The following is a 17,970-nucleotide window of genomic DNA, read 5'->3' on the forward strand; positions in this document are numbered from 1 at the left end:
CTGAGATTTAAAGCAGGCCAGAAGCACTCCATGGCCCTGCAGTGACATTGGTGGCCTCGCTTTGCTTTACACACAGGCTCAGCACTTGCTCCCTTCCCACCACCGCAGCAGCAGAGCCCTTAGTGCATCTACGGCTGAGCACTGGGGCATTTTAGGATGCTGACTTTGCATCTTGGCTCATGAAACAAATGGACACAGCACATTTGGTTGGCACTGAAAGCCTCAGCCCAGTGTGGGAGCTCCTAATAGATGCATGAATCAGCATACGGCACTTCTGAGCTGTAGTTCTTAAAGGCACACTGGATTCTTCTGGATAATCCTTACGAGAGCTAAGTCTGGCCTGCAATCCTCAAAGCAGACTGGCCCCTTGTCTTAGTTACCTTTCCATTGCTGAGAAGAGGCCCCAGCACCAAGGCAACTTATAGAGCAGAGAGCGTATCGGGGCTTGCTCTCAGTTTCATGACTGCCACGGCATGAAGCATGGCAGCACTCAGGAAGGCTTGGTGCTGGAGCAGTAGCTGAGTGAGAGCCAACATTTGATTCACAGGTCGGAGTGGAGGTGGAGGGAGGTGGAGGGAGACGGAGAGAGAATGGGAGGAGAACAAAACTTTTGAAACACAAAACCTACTCATCAAGACACACCTCCTCCATCAAAGCCACACCTCCTAATCCTTGCCAAATAGTTCCATCAAATGGGTACCAGACATTCAAACAATATGAGCCTATGGGGCCTATTCTGATCCAAAGCACTGCTCCTGTTGTGAAACAGGGAATTAAGGTACCCTTCTCTCTGGACACAGTAATGGACCAAGATAGACACTGGGCCCAAACAAGGATAGAAATCTTCAGGTTTTATTGACTCAAGGGAGGAGTGGTCGGCTCTGTTCTGGCGGAGACTTGGCCCCAGGAGTGATGCACACACCAGGCTGAGGAGGTTGGTCCTGCTGAGGAGGGCTAGGAGAAGAAACACGCCTGGCATAGGGGCTGCTGGTTCTCTTTCTATGATGATTCTGTCCTTCCTGTGACTGAGGTTGCACAGACAAAACCTGTAGCCTTTAAGTCAGTTTCTACTTTTGGTAAAGCAAGGTTACTAAAACTCCAATAGCACCTGAACTTTTCTTTAAAAAATTTGAAGATTTTTGTTCCTTGAGAGAAAATAATCTTTAGTCTACGTATTTATGCTTCATAGTTCAGGAACACATCTCAGTGACAAACATCTATGCAGATCAACACAAAGGAATTTTTTAAATTGCAAAACTAGTTTGTACTCTGAAATATACCAGCTTTCCCCACCACTTCAGAGTCTTTCATGGAATCATGATTTCTACAGAAACCTCTGTTCTCCTCTCTTGGCTTGGCTAAACTTGAGAGAAGCGACCACTCTCAGGGTGACAGTAATGGGCACCACAGCACAAGACTGCAGATGCTCAGTCAGAAGTCTTCATCTAAGGTGTCTCCAAAAGACTGGGAGCTATGGAAGTAAATGTGTTCCACACATCCCGACTGTCCTTTTATATTTATAACACACAATCTCTGTATGTGGAGCCTGGATATTGTAGAAGGCCAAGCTCTCAGTCTCCTAAGTAGCTGGGAGTACTGGTGCATGAGGATCCTTAACTCCTCTGTCTCTTTGAGTCTGTATGTGGGTATGTGATATGTGTTCATGTGTGTGAGTGTGATAATGTGTGCTCATGAATGTGAGTATGGTGTGTGCATGCTATAGCATGCACATATAGGTCAGAGGTCATCTCAGGTTTGTTTGAGACAGGGCCTCTTTGCCACTGCACACCCCAGGCTCCCTGGCTTGAGAATCTTTGGGGAATTCTCCTTTTCTATTTCCCATGGGATTTGAACTTGGGTCTTCATACTTGCATAGCAAACACTTTACTCATTGTTCTATATCCCCAGCCCCAATAATTACTTCTTTAAGGTAGTTTATAAATCCTATCTGTGATAATTATATCTATGTCTCAGTTTGATTAGCTATAAAATGGGTTAATAATAGAGCTGATCTCATGTAAAACACGGGTTAGTATTAGGACCAATCTAAAGGTGTTATCCCTCACCCATACAGTATGGATAGAATTGTGTTTCGTAGAGCACACAGTGAATACTGTAATACTAGCTGCCACTAATCTCAGCAGTTCTGAAAGCTCCTTGGTAGACTAGGGGCACAGGCACTGTGGTGAGTGATGACCAGGACACACAGGTCTTCAGTATAAATGGTTTACGCCTGAAAGATTCCATGGATTTACAGTTTCCTTTGAAAGACACTGTGGCCTACACAGGTCTTAGCTTCTTGGTTTCAATATTAAATCAGCAATAGAGGCTTCTCCAGGAAGCTAACTCACCCTCACAGGCCAGTGCTGAGACTCGCTGCTTTCCAAGAAGTCCAGGACTCTGAAGGCCTAATGTGGGCAAGACAGCCCGACTTCTGTGCCCTGCTTCTCCGTCTTTGATAAGTGGCTACTAGGAATAACAATTATAGTATTCATTTCTCCACTTGGAAAAAAATGTTCATAAGCAGTGGTTCCTTCCAGTTAGCCCCAAATTCAAGTTAAATCTCCTCAGTGAAGCAGTCACCGGGCAGAGAGGTGAGGTGGGGGAGATGCAGTGGAGGTGAGCAAGAGCTGGGGCCATGTTAAAATGTCCGCCCCTTCCATCTCTGTACTCACGAGGCTGCCTCCTCATGGCTCCCCCTTCTCTGCTGTTTCCATACAGGAGGAAAGGGGACTGATGGAAAAAGCCTAAAGGGGTTTCTTGCTGCCTACTGGATTTAATTAGATGTTCAGTGTTGGTTTTATGACTTGCAAAGGGAAATTTATCATCCGAGCAAATCCCAAGTGCCCTCCGAGGTGGAGATATCAAGAACGACGGTCTGTGAAAAGTGCCGCGTATTTGAACGCACTCAACTCTACATGGGCAATTTGCACACTGTCATGGGAAGCACCCCTGTTCCTCCAGGAGAATCCCCAGACCTTGCTGTAGACGCCATATCTACGGTAGATCTGAACCAGGAATGATGATGTACACAGTCACGCCTGTTGGGAATTCCAGCCAGGAAGAGAACCCTAACGCAGCTACAATCACTCGGAAAACTGAGACCATGTTTTACAACTGGGTGCCAGTGCTGAGCACAAGCAGCCCAGCTTGACAAACGACATCAGGAACTAGGAACTACATCGGTGCCCTAAGGGACAGAGGTCCACAGTGAGCTGGCATCTTCGCAGCACGTCAGGTCCTCTTTCCTTGTTAAAGTCTCAACCTCCCACGCATAAGGTTTAAAAACACAGGCAGCCTTTTCCTCACTCCGTCTGTGTATATCTACATGGCAGTGCTCTCTTTAACGAAGACACAGCATGAGACAAAGCAGACTTTTCTCGGACAGCAGTTTTTTTCATCAGTTTTTTTACTGTTAAATCTTCTATACGACCTTTGGGGATAGATGCGGCTGATTTTCTAGAGAGGAGGAGAGCAAGGGAGACTAAAGGTGTACTGGGTGGAGGGCTGTGGACACAACTCAGTACTTAAAGTGTTGTGTGTTTGGTGTTTGGTGTCCAAGAACCTGCTAACGAACTGGGCATAGCTGTGTGCAAACTGGAATCCCAGTGCGGGGCAGGCAGGGATAGGTGGATCCCAGGGGCTGGCTGACGAGGAGGCTTCAGGGAGATTGTGGCTGAGGAAGAGACGTGGGGTTGATGTCTGACTCCCAAGCCTGACACGTACACTCTCCCCACCCACATGAATCTGAAGGTTTGTAATGCCAGGAGCGACTATCAGTGTGGGGCTAGCCACATAAAAAAGGGGGGCATCTAAAATGAAGAACTCTCTGGTGGTCATTTTTTCCTGTTTCCCTAGTAACCGTGGGACTGTGGGCAGGACAGTGCTTCACTGGACTCTGCAGTCTGTCAGTGCCCATCATCGTACCCTCCTCACAGGTTAGGCGCTCTCTTAAAGACTGACTTGTGCTCTTCGCCATCTCTGAGAAAGAAGCCTTGTGGCTCAGGAGGCCTCGCAGACATCAATATCAGTGAGACAGATACAGAAGGTATTGGATCCTTACTGCAGGTGTGGGCACTTCCGGTGATGGGGACAAACAAGGCAAAAAGGGCTAAGAGAACCGTGAGACCACAGTGCACTCAAAGGGCAGTCTGCACTGCTCATCCATTTGCAAACTGAACTGGGAACTAGAATTTCTGGATAAAAGCTCCTGTACAGATGAGCCCTGGGCCGGGATGGCTGCTGGGGTTGAGACCGTCAGCTTTCCTTACGGGTGTGGGCTTTGGTAGGCCAACTGTGATCCAGTGGATGGCAAAACTGGAGTCGACAGGGAAGTAAGTCAGGAGTGGGAGGAGAGAAAGGAGATTAGGTTAGCAGTTGGGAGGTAGCAATGGATTTGGGAGAAGCTATAATCATATCACTATAAAATCCTTCTAGAATTAATAGTTACTTATTTAAAAAACTAAAATCTCCTTTGTAAAAAACCTCGCTTGAACATCTCTGGAACACTGTGCTGACTGAAGGAAAGACACTGCCATATGGGCCAGGCCCCTGGCCACCAATGAGAAGTTTTGGATCCAACTGTACTCTTGAATCTTAATGGTGTTTTATGTATTGTTACTTCTAAGAAAATGCAGCTTCTAAGAAAAATGTAGACTGAAAAACAAGGGCTTTGGCCCACTTGGATTTTACCTAGGCAAAATATAGTCTTAATGCTAGCGCCTGTTGACTAAGCCTGGCTTCAGGCAAATGATGTTGAGATTATGTTCAGAATCATAGTCAGTTCTCAGAACAGAGAGGCAGCAAGGAGCCAGGCTTGGAGAAGTCAGAGATGGGCAGAGTGGGCCCTGTCGAGCAAGGATTGGCAGAGCGAGAGTCAGTCTTTACTGATTCAGGCGCTCGGGCTGTACCTGACAGTCTTCACACTGGGAACGGTGAGTCCAACAGGAGTCTCCTGCATTCAGGCACTACTTAAAACTGATCTTCCCTGAACTGATGCAAATCTTATATGAACCAGGAACTTCAACGCAGAGAGTGGGGTGCTCCTAAGATCTTGGCAGATGGAACCCCGAAATGGTAAGAGGAGCTGCCAGCTTCCGCTTGAGTTTTCATGCCACAGACTTTTCAGGTCAGTGAAAGTTAATTTAGGAAACAGCTCAATGTCTCCCCCAGGCATGAGCTTTGAACCCTATAAATTCTAAAATCACCACAAAGAAATTCCAGGCTGGATGCTACCTTGAACTACCTGGATTTCTCCCACTGTGTGTTCTTGTGCTCAGGGTCAGAATTATATTCTATGACAGTGGATGGCAACAAATGCCACTGACGGCATAGGAAAAAAAAATACCTGAAACAACTTTAAAAACTGAGCAATGGGAAATGTCACAGCGGCTGCTGTGTGAACCAAACTGAAATGGCATGTGCCACTTGGTACATGGCTGTACCATGTACTTTCACAGAGAAGGAACACAGGGCACATCTGTTGGGGCCACTTTGAGTGGGGTGACCTGGGGTTGTTGGCTATGCCCTAGGGGTAAGACTTGTGATAAAGATGAACAGAACTTCTGTCACCCCAAACCTGTGGAGGAATGCTTTAAGGAACATGTACGCTAGAGGACCTGCACAATGAGCTAAGCAAGGTGGGACCTTTCCTGAAAACACAGGCCAGCCTTGCTGCTGGCAAACACATTCAATGTGCGTGGTCTGTGCTGTACGCAGAGGAATGTGTGCACATTCTGTATCCTGAACACCGCCATTGCTGCCATGGACTCCTACTCAGCCTGTCAGTGTCCACTCTGGACAGTCCAGTCCCATCTGCCATCTGATCTCCACATGGCAGCCACAAGGAATCTGTATCCAGCTCCTGTAGACCTCTGAGATTTGCTTCTTGCTGTCAGCTTTAGGACCACCTTTGTCATGGGACCTGGCTTTTGCTGACGTTTCCAAATGCTTACATCTCACCAGTTGGACACTCAGTTCAGCAGACTACCCGAGGTTCTAAGACCACCTAGAATCCCTGGAGTTGCCTAATCTGAGTGCTGCGACCCAAACTCAGGACCTCTGGAAGAGCAGTGTGTACTCTTCACCGCTGAGCCGTCTCCCCAGCCCCTTCTTTCTTTTTTGCTCCATTCTCAACCACAGTCAGCCTTTTGTTCTTACATAACACAGAACATCTAACAGCCACCACAATTGGACATTATAAACACCCACGCACCAGAAACAAAGCCTGCATCTGTACTGAACACATACAGGCTGCTTGTTATTATTAAACGATATGCACGACTGTGTGAGTACAACAGTAATATCCAACAGGATAAGAACAACCTACACGGTATTAGTGTATATTACAGGCTTTCAGGTGAGACAGAGATGTCTTAAGGAAAAGGGAGAATGGGCCTGGGTTACAGCAAACACTTCACCAAATCTCAATCCAGATGCCCCTAGAGGAGCCCCTCATTCACATGACCCACAAGCACCCAGACTTTTAGTTCTTAGCTCTGTGATACGGCCATTACCTGAGTCAGTGCCTGCTTATTGCCAGTGACAGATCCCTGGAATCTAGCACCCCTTCCCAATCCTGCCAGCAATAGATGTGGGGCTCCGGCTCCTCCACACCCCACAGCACATGCTGTTACCTGCTGGGTTGATTACAGACTTTCTCCTAGCTGCAAAGCCACACCTCACCGTGACTCTGATGTGTGAAGCCGCATCTCACATCTCTGACACGCATTTCTCTAGTGCATCTTCTACATATTGGCCCCTTACTTGTATATCTTTGGAGAAATGTTAGCGTTCTTTCCCATTTTTACCCTAGTTATCTTTTTATTACTTATTGCAAGGTGGTTCCTAAGGATTATTTGTTATCAGTAACTGTAACAGCAGGGAGGGGGATGACTAAGAAGACAGACAAGGGGATGGAGAGATGGCTCAGTGGTTAAGAGCACCGACTGCTCTTCCTGAGGTCCTGAGTTCAAATCCTAGCAACCACATGGTGGCTCACAACCATCTGTAATGGGATCTGATGCCCTCTTCTGGTGTGTCTGAAGACAGCTACAGTCTACCCATATACAATAAATGAATAAATCTTAAAAAAAAAAAAGAAGACAGACAAGGAGAGCAGAAAATTATGAGCCATGGCAGGCTCTGAGATACAAAGGCGGCAGCCAATACAGACAGAGGTCAGTTATAAGAAAGCAATGAGCACACCCACTTCAGTCTACCCCTTCCTTCCCTCCTAACCACCACGCTTCTAACCGTGGGAGCCTAGTGTAAGCATTTATCCATCTCAGGCCCTTTAAAGAACACAGCCAGGCACAGTGCTACATACCTATAACATTCCAATCCCCAAACCCCAAAAGGCAGTAGAAATATTTAGAAATGAGCTCAACCTAGACCACAGGAGGATTTCTGGTGTATGGATAACAACCACTGTTCTGCAGGAACTTGTGAAATTGGTTCCCATCTACCAAAAGGAGTTTCTGGCAGAAGGAACATATGGCTACTTTTGGAGCCTATCAGCAGATCAGAGCTCACGCTGGCCTCCAGGTTCCTCTAGTATCACAAGTACCCATGACACATTTCAAAGTCCATGTTAGCATCCTGCCCTTCTCACCTCCTCCTCTACGCTGGACTCCCTCCCGCTCACAGGCTCCCCTCCCCAGCTACTCATTCTCCTTATAGCCCTGCTATTACCCATGTGTTTGCTCCCTCTCTGCTCCTGTTCTCTCGCCATGTTCCTCTAGTCTCCATCCCAGCTGCTCTCCCTCTCTGGCAGATGATCCCGGCCATGTCCAATCTGCTGGCCCTGGCCATGTCCAATCTGCTGGTCACGTTCAGACTGCATCATTCTCTCTCTACTCGTGCATCATTCTTTCTCTACTCTATGCATCATTCTCTCTCTACTCTGTGCACCATTCTCTCTCTATTCTGTGCATCATTCTCTCTCTACTCTGTGTATCATTCTCTCTCTACTCGTGCATCATTCTTTCTCTACTCTGTGTATCATTCTCTCTCTACTCTGTGCACCATTCTCTCTCTATTCTGTGCATCATTCTCTCTCTACTCTGTGCATCATTCTCTCTCTACTCTGTGCATCATTCTCTCTCTACTCTATGCATCATTCTCTCTCTACTCTATGCATCATTCTCTCTCTACTCTGTGCATCATTCTCTCTCTACTCTATGCATCATTCTCTCTCTACTCTGTGCACCATTCTTTCTCTATTCTGTGCATCATTCTCTCTCTACTCTGTGCATCATTCTCTCTCTACTCTGTGCATCATTCTCTCTCTACTCTATGCATCATTCTCTCTCTACTCTGTGCACCATTCTCTCTCTATTCTGTGCATCATTCTCTCTCTATTCTGTGCACCATTCTCTCTCTATTCTGTGCACCATTCTCTCTCTACTCTGTGCATCATTCTCTCTCTACTCTGTGCATCATTCTCTCTCTACTCTATGCATCATTCTCTCTCTACTCTGTGCACCATTCTCTCTCTATTCTGTGCACCATTCTCTCTCTACTCTATGCATCATTCTCTCTCTACTCTGGACCCCCAGATGCGTCAGGCTGTTCTCTCTCCAATATGAACAAGAAAAGCCTTTCCCTTAACCATACCATGGAGCAGTCATGTCACCAGTTTATAGACTGTGAATTCCTATCTTTGCCCCACTTCTATGTGAGCACTAGAGACCCATTCAGGTCCCCATGCTTGCATGGATAGCACCACCCTCTGAGCCACCTTCCCAGACCCAGGACCATATATTTTTTCTTTTCTTTTTTAAAGACAAAGTTTCATTATGTAGCTTTTGCTAACCCATGTAGAAGAAACTAAACCTATAGCCATATAGATCTGCCTGCTTCTGTCTCCTGAGTGCTTGTAGCTCACAAAATTTATATGAGACCATTTATATTATGCTAGAAAAATATGTCCAAATTCAGACTATCTTTCCTTTCTCAATTAGACCATGCATAGGATCCACTAAAAATGGTGAAGAAAATTTTAGAATATCAGAAAATGAGGAAGATGGAAATGGAAAAAATAAAGGGTAGAAAGACATAATAAGAGGGGAATTCAGTTATTCTTAGATGAATTGGTATCTAAAAATAAGCCCAGACTAGGCACACTTGTAGTAGATGTATAGGCAGGCAGAGAACACACACACACACACACACACACACACACACACACACACACACACAAACACACACTTTTAAGTTAAAGCTTAATACTTTATGCCTCTTAGGTTGTCTGAGAGCCATCTCTCGCTACTGGGGCCTAGGAGCAGAGTAGACTAAAAATGGCTTCTCTCTGCAGCCTACAGGAGAGCCTTGTTGTATCAGACTTGTATCAGACTCTCTCAGATGTAAGAGAATGTCTCCCCTTCCTTCTCACTTCTTCTGGGGATTAAATTGTGGCTGCTAAAAAATTATGCTGCTTTTTAGACACATTTTCTTTAATGTATCCATAGTGATACAGTGTCCCAAAGAGTTAACTTGTATTTAAATGAATGGCCTTTCAGTGTGGACATGCATTCTGTCTTTTGGAAGAGGGACAGAGGTCCTCATGTGTTATTATTGTTCCTCTTGACACTGGCGGTCTTCAGTCCCAAGGAGATTTGTCCAACTGTGGTTTGCTACAATTTCTACTCTTGCTGAAGACATAACCTTAATTAGAAATAACCTTTCCTTTAGACCTGAACAAATCAGTTCACTCTGTTGGAGATACAATCTAAGCCAGTTCCAATACATTAGTTTTTCTAATAGGTAAAGGATGATAAATCAATGGATGACTTCTCAAACCCCTTCAAGGGAAATAATACCTCAACCAGACTTAAACTCATATAAGAGGAGAATTTCTGGACATCTATAAGACATTTTGAAACACAGGGGGCAGGGAGAAAACACACATATTCCTTTGTAACAATCGTAGCCAACTTAGAAGTGATCCGCTACAATGGAGAAAGGCACGTTATGAAAAAAGGCATGGACACATACTGGCCACTGACCTAGGTAAGGAAATTAAATTTCTTATTTATAAAGAAATGGCCATCACCCTCGTGGATACAGAACACAGCAGGGAGCCTGGTTCAGAGTAGACAAACAACAAGCTGTCCCACCTGGAGGGAGAGCCACAACATCTCTCATCTGATGACGTTCTAGCCCATGGGCAAGTAGGTATCTTTTAGTAGGCATCAAAGAAATCGTTTCCTCCTGTGTTGATAAAGTTCTTTGGTCTAGACTCTGGGCACACCCAGGGCTCAGCTGGACTGGAAGGAGGAGCTGGCTGCCACTTCAGTCCTGCAAAGCACAGTTCAGGCACGGCGGGAGGGACCCTGTGCTCCGAGAACTAGTCACTTGCTGAGTGGAAAGCTCTTCCTGCCTCAGAGCCCAAGGTAGCTAGTGACCAAGATGGCAGGCAGCGTCCTTCCTAGCGTGGCAAGAAATGCAGGCCCTGTCCCCGTCCCCACCTGCACCCCTCCCTGGGCTAGAATAAAGAGCAGGCGGGATTCTCACCGGCTTGGAGCTTTCTCTTTCAGGCAGGGGTTTAGCATCCACACTGATGTCTTCCTCACTACTGACAGGTTCAGTGCCACCCAGATCCTACGGGATAGTAAAAGGCAAGCAGAAAGATGTTATTCTTCATGCACACTGTGTCAGACCACATGCGCTGCACAGTCTTGGGTGTAGAGTTCCTAATGCTACCCTGGACACTGTTTCCAAGGGAGCCATTCTGCCGTGTTCCTTTGTAAGAGAAGGCCAGCTGACGTCTCTGTCCATTTGCTTCATCAGGCATTGATTCCTGCTGACTGCTTTTAGTATTCCTTGGGAATGCTGGTCCCTGTTCTCTGTTACAGGCACAGGATGGCAGTCTCAGGTCAGTCCCCTTGTTTTTGTCAATAACCTGTCAAGAATGGGAACCTGGACCTTGGTAAGGAGTCCAAAAGGCATATGAAACATCAGACGTCTGTTCAATTTATTAGCAGAAACAATTACTGCCCAGCACTCCCTTGGAAGGAGAGAACCAGCGGCCTTTGTCTCCTGACACCTCTCTCAACGCTAAATAAATGTAATAAAAAGGAAAGGAGTTTTAAATGAATAAGGGTTGGTTTAGCTTTGATGTAGGTATCTCTACCTTTACTAAGAGCCAAATTCTACTTTTGCAAGACACAGGCAACATTTTATAGAGAAATCTAACAGCTGACTCACATTCTATTTTTAAGCTGCTGTTGTTAACTTGGACTCAGAGTACAAACATTAAATTAATTCTAAGCCCCTCCTTCTTAAGTCTAGAGGCTCTAAAGTCATGTGCTGCTGTAGCAATACTGGTTTTGTTTTTAAAATGTCTTTCATTGGGCTATGAAATGCCTTTCATAATGGCAGTGGTGGTGCATGCCTGTAATTCCAGCCCTGGGGAGACAGAGGCAGGCAGATCTCTGAGTTCTAGGCCAGCCTAATCTACAGAGTGAGTTCCAGGAGAGTCAGGACTACACAGAGAAACCTTGTCTTGGAAAAACAAAAATAAAAAACCAACACACACACACACATCCACACACACACACACACACATCTTTCATTGTTTCAGTTTTATCCATTTATATACTACCCGTTAGTTGTTTTTAACCCCTAGTTTCTATCTCCCCTTCCACTAAAACCTTTCTTGTCACAAGTCCCCCTCCAATTTTCTGCCTTTTTGTGTGTGACCCACTGAGTTCAATGAGAATTTCATGCTTGAGTACAGGTGGGAGGTTATTTACTGGAACAAGGACAAGAAAATGACACTTCCTTTTCCAAAGATGGTTAACTGTTAAAAGCCCTTCAGGGGAGGTGGGGCTTATGGACCTCCCCCTGACTCCTGATCTGTGATGACACATTGACTGGTCCAATCCTGTATAGGTCTGATGGTCTGTAGGTGAGGTGAGCAATGCAGTGAGTAATTCTCTAAGTGGTGGTTTCCCACAAATGTACAAAACAAGTATAGAGCCACACCCAACAGTCACCACAGAACAAACAGACAACAAATGGGCAAGAAAGCCTGATATTTACTGGTATGAATGGGAATAACACATATACACACACAAAGTGAGGTTACAAATAATCGTTGAAGATCTATAGCCCTGGTTGACTAAAGTGTTCTCAGTTCCTTGTATTCTGCAACTGTACACTACAACTATAAACATACAAGCACTGTGCTGGACAGTCTGATGCCCTTCTCTCTTTTTCTTTTATGTGGATAAAATCTTGGCATAAGAATGTATTTAAAGACACATTCTGTGTGGGAAAGTCATCTGGTACAAGTTATACCCAGTACAAGCAATAAGCCTAAATCCCCGACTGTAGCAATCTCTTGTTAAGTGTCCAAACAAGTTCATTACATCACATATATGGACTGTAATTCTGAACACCATGTCTGGTGACAGTGCTCTCTATTCCAAGGAGTCTTCATTAGAGTTATTCACCCAGCCAACATCTTGTTAATCTGCATGACAAACTAGGCTCCATGTCAAATTCTTCTTCCACACCAGTATTGGGCCTCAGCCTTTCAGAACATAACGTTGTTTCTGTAACCGGGAGAGCCTCAGAAGTGCAGCTGCTTTTAGGACTCTCACCTAAAACCACAGTTGTTTGCCGTTAAAAGCTCCACTCCACATCTGCACTGTGAGTTGTGCTACACTGTCCTCTTTCATCCACTTGATGCTGGGGCCAGTAAGCATGGTTCGTCATGAATCCATTTTGATGGCTTAGCTAGTCCATCCAACAATCTAGTTGGATGGTGGTATGTCCTTTGAGTACAAGAACTAGCAAACAGCTGGGAGGACAAAGGCCAGCACCAACAGTCTAGAACACTCACTCCTGGAAGTCTTGATCTCAGCCAAATGCCCTGGCTAGTGTAGTGAAGACTCACTATAATACCTCAGATTCAAAAAGTTTGTGCCAGACTTTGGGAATCAGAAGCTTTAGAGAATTATGAGTCTCTCCGTTCAACAGCTTCCACCTACACATAAGAGAATGCACTGATCTGAAGCAAACCCCAAACTATTTGAATGTGACATGTGCTGGGACTGAATAATTCGAGCACACTGGGAGAGGCCCCCTGAGTGGCCACCCTGCTGTTGCAATGGCGAGGAGGCTTTTCTATCTTGGGTCTTTTCTATTTTAGTATTGTGCACTGACCTGGTCACCAGAAGAAAGAAGCAGTAGGAGCTGACACCAGAGTGGGCTCAGGCTGAGCTGCAAAAGTGGAAAGGCAGCCAGGTGCCTGACTGCTGAAGGAGAGCTTGTTCAAGAGAGTAGCCAGGACAAAACAAAGGGAAACAGGCTGGGAAGGTGGAGCTGATGGAGGATAAAAGGCTGTAAAGAGGGAAGAGAAACTGCTAGCTCGGGCCACTGGAAGAGCTCCAGAGAGCTATCAAGCCTATGTAGCAGGAACTGTCTACAAACAAACAAACAAACAACAAGACGCTCCCAATGAAACAAGCATGGGGTACTGCCATCGACACAAAGTCACATTTCAGTAAATGATGGGCCATACACAAAGCAGGTTCCTTCGATACATCTTAGGGTTTCTACTGCTATGATGAAATACCATCCAAAAATAACTATGCCTACACATCTCAGTCAAGGTCCATCACCCAGAGAAGTCAGGGTGGGAACTTAAGGTAGAAACCTGGATGCATTCTCTGATGCAGAGGCCATGGAGGAGAACTGCTTATTGCCTTTCTCATGGCTTGTCCAGCGTGGCAACACCCACAGTGAGCTGGGCCCCCTCACTTTGATCACTAAGAAAATGCTCTGCAGGCTTGTCTGCAGGCCAATCTGGTGAGGATGTCTTCCCAAGTAAAGCTCTTTTCTCCCAAATGACTCTAACCTGTGCAAACAAACTACAGTGCCACCAGTCACCTAAAGGTGCAGTATATACATGTATGCACACACATATTATTTGATAACAGTAAACGATTACTTAGTGATTTATGGGTCTATTATACTATACCTCATGTCGTTATAAGAAACTTCTCTGTAAGACAATGTCTTCTGCCAGCTCTTGTGCAGCCCCTGTTTACTGTTTCTCTAGAGGGTATCACTACCTCCTCTGCCACTCATTAGCATCTCTTTTGCATCCTAATTATCTGAGGAGACTGAAAAATCTTTGCTGCCAACATCTGTGCTTCTTTCATGACCTTTGTCTGATGCAAGTACTCAGTCCTCCTGGGTCTGCCTCACTTCAAGGGCCATGCTCTATGTCTCTTCTGCTTTTAGCTTCTACTGAGGAGGATACCAAGTCCAAATCCAGATGGAGAGGAGACTCTGGCCAAAACCACAAGCAAAAGCAACCGAATAAACCAAAAGACACACATAAAAAGAAAGGAAAACCGAGGAATTGAGAATGGCTGAAGCAAGGTGTGTACTTACTCCTAGGCAAGCTAAAGGTTATAAAAGAGTGTCTGTGCTTAAACAAAATTGTAACTTCACTGTGGGGCAACACGGTTCACACAGCGAGAAGCCTTTATAATCCCCCACTCGCCAAGAACCTGAAACATGGCAAACAGTCAGAGCAGGAAGAGGAAGGAGGTCAGCAGCGTGATTCTGAGGAACAAGGATCCCTGGCGGTTTGAGGACCATCTGGCTGAGGGAGAGTGGCTGCTGACAGGGTGAGTCACTTCATGCAAGGGCGGGTGTGTGCTTCTCCCCTGCTGATCTCCAGACCACCTGTTCAGTGTGGCTGGCTCGGCCCAGCCTGCTTACAACTCCCCCAGGAAGAGGCAAGTCAGGACCACAGATGAGGGAATCCAAAGGCAGTGAGTGCAACACAGCAAAGATGGCAAAACTGTGTGTGTCTTATTAACAACTTTCCCTTCTAAAGTTCTAGACTTCCCTTCTATCCTGGGCTCCCCGGGGATCTCCTAAGTAAGGTGATCATTTTTCCTTTTAATGTTTTGACTTTTTAAAATTTATTATTATTAAAAAGAAAGAACGGGGCCACACTGGGCTGAAACTCAGACCAGAGAAGTTTCGTCTTGCAGAAGATGAGTACAAACACGGAGACTCACTGGACAGTACACGGCGAGTGAGGGACTTTGGGACACTCAGCCTTAATGGCTTGTCTTCACCAGAGCTCAGGAATATTTGAAGTCAAGGAAGCAGAAAGACTGTAAGGGCCAGAGGGGACGGTGACACTAAGGAAGCAGTGTCTTCCAGACACAACAGGACTGACGCGTATATGAACTCACAGAGACTGTGGCAACATGCAGAGGGGCCTGCACAAGTTCAAGCCAGATCGTCCCAGAGGTTATCTCCAAGTGACAACCACTTGCAAAGGAAAAAAAAAATTCTCCACTGGAGTCTAACTGGGTATATAAACCACACTTAAGGACAGGCTCCATGGACAACAAACCCAATGGTGACTTTGCAGATTTTTTTCCCTCTCAGTAGCCCTTTGCTTGTATATTACGGTCCCTGGTTTTCTGTTTTGATGTTTTTGTGTTGTTTTGTTTGTGTGTGTATCTGTGTGTGTTTATTGTGCCTTTTTTGGCTAAATATCTAGATTCTGGTTTGTTTCCTTACTTTTTTATTTGCCTGTTTTTTTCTAAATAGAGGGAAAAGCCCTGGAGGTGGATGAGTGGGGAGGATCTGGGTAAAGACAGGGGAGGAGAAACCATGAATTTTTTTTAAAAAGATTTATTTATTTTATGAATGTGACTACACTGTCACTGTCTTCAGACACACCAGAAGAGGGCATCAGATCCCGTTACAGATGGTTGTGAGCCACCATGTGGCGGCTGGGATTTGAACTCAGGACCTCTAGAAGAGCAGTCAGTACTCTTAACCACTGAGTCATCTCTCCGGCCCCCAGTGTATGAATTTTCAATAGTTATAAAATGTGTGAGCGTGTGTGTGTGCAAGGGCATGCTCACAGGCAAGAGAGCACCGACCCTGGAGCCCACCAGCTGGGTGCTGGGCTGCTCAGTGCCATGGCGACAGACAAGCTCTATCACATGCAGCTATTACACCGGTGCTAAGATCCAAGCTCAGGCCCTCATGCTGGTGCTTTAGTGAGTCACTCCCCAGCCTCCTAACTCAATAGTTTTTGATACAGTATGCATAGATGGCCCAGGCTGTCACTGGATTGACGCCCTCGTGCCCACCTTGAATACTGGGGTTGGGGCATGCACTATTATACCTTGCTTGCTAGTTTATTTTTCTGCTACTCTGTTTTCTTCAGTATACAGTTTTTCCACAGTTTCTTACCAACTGGATAGAAAGAACCTTAAGGGCAGAAACTTTATTTGAGAGCAGAGCGTTAGTCTGGCTAAAGGGGGTCTTGTGGATTAGAGGGCATGTCTACAAGATCCTTCATCCAACAGGACAAGGATACATCAATAGAAATAACTGTCTTCCTCCGATTTGAGATGTCACTAAGCACTGACTGGCTTGCTGGCCTCCTGAGTGCTGGATTAAAGACATGTGCCACCACACCCAGCTTACTTGTCTTTATTTTAAAAATAAGATTCATGTTTGTGGTTTCAGACTGTGTTATGTTTGTGTTCCTAAATCCAATGCATTTTTTCAAAACACCACACAGGGCTTTTAACTCTCACCACAGCAGAAGTTCCTAAATGCTTCTTTTTGAAAAGGAAAATTCTGTTTACTAGACATGACAAACTGAATTTTGTTCTCCTATTACCCTGAACATCTTTACTATTATGTGAGTCAGAATTATAGAAAGACAGTGTACAATTAAAGGTAAATTGGAAATTATGGTAATGGCTGACCCACTGTGATCATCTCAGCAGTGCTCCAAGGCTGGCACTCCCTCTCACCAGCTATTCAGAAAGCACAGCCTCAGGGCAAAAGGGACCTAGAAGCGCCTGCTGTTAGAGATAAGACCCAGGCCTCTTCATAGAGAGATGGCCTGAATATCTAACATCCTGGGTCTATCTGAGCCCTCCCTGTCTCTTATGGGATCGCCGCAGTGACTTTTTAACAGGGTTTCTATGAACTAAGGCATCTTTCTTTGAAAAAACATTTATTTTCTTTATTTATGCATCTATGAGCACGTTTTAGTTCCCTGTGGTTTCAGGGATTGGACTCAGGTTCTCAGGCTCTGCAGAAAATGCCTTTGTGTCAGGAGCCACCTCATACCTTTGACAATTCTACTCAACCAACCCTGAACTGCAGCCCTGGCTAGATCATCTCCTTGTTCAGATGTTTCCAGCAGGTCCAGGTGCCCACAGCCTGTCATTCAGACCTTCTGGAATTTAGAATTCAGTTCTCTCTCGTAACCTCAGTCTAGTTCCCAAGGGCGTCTATTAGTTCACTGCATTTCACATCCTTTCTACTCCCCAACTACTGCACTCTCTACATCCCTCTCTACTCTCCAACTTACTATACTCTCTTTTTCCAAGTTTCAGTTTGTCCTACCAAACCATTCTTAAACACACTATGCCACCCAGCCTGGCTGGGCTCATGATTCTCTTGCCTTAGCTTCCAGTGTTGGGAGGGAAGTGCTGTCACATAGTGCAGTAACACAAAGAAATGAATCACACACGCATGCTCACTGCACCAATATCCCCAGTTACAAAGGGACAGATCACCTAAGCTTTTGTCAATGGATGACTAGATAAGGAAAGAGAGGCTCATAAATACAATGTGTAAATCTACCTGTGTTAATAACAGTAATGACAGCAACAACAACAACAACAACAACAACAACAACAACAACAACAACACTTCATGACGACATGGGTGGACATGGAGAACTATGTTAAGAAAGATGAACCAGGTATTCAAAGTACAATATCACGTGATTTTACTTAACCATGGATTCTAAAAAACTTTATCTCTCAGACGCTGAAAGTAGAATGTTGCTTAATAGGGGAAGGAGTGCTAGAGCTGAGAGTGCAAGACAAGGGCTCCAAAATCTCAGTTAGATCGGGCAGAGAAGTCTATCACACATGTCTTTAGACCATAATT

General features: G+C 45.4%; 1 protein-coding gene across 4 annotated transcripts in view; it reads right to left on the minus strand.

Moving 5' to 3' along the window:
* Window positions 1-17,970, minus strand: part of Patj (PATJ crumbs cell polarity complex component) — a 273,878-nt gene that overhangs the window by 61,907 nt on the left and 194,001 nt on the right. For 3 of the 4 annotated variants that reach the window (XM_032901815.1, XM_032901812.1, XM_032901826.1), the window contains one exon: window positions 10,516-10,602. The exons of the other annotated variant lie outside the window; for it this stretch is intronic. In XM_032901815.1, coding sequence (XP_032757706.1) covers window positions 10,516-10,602 — 87 coding nt within the window. The remainder of the gene's footprint in view (window positions 1-10,515; window positions 10,603-17,970) is intronic. 4 annotated transcript variants of the gene reach the window in all.

The sequence above is a fragment of the Rattus rattus genome, chromosome 1 (assembly GCF_011064425.1).
Source record: "Rattus rattus isolate New Zealand chromosome 1, Rrattus_CSIRO_v1, whole genome shotgun sequence".
Taxonomy (NCBI): domain Eukaryota; kingdom Metazoa; phylum Chordata; class Mammalia; order Rodentia; family Muridae; genus Rattus; species Rattus rattus.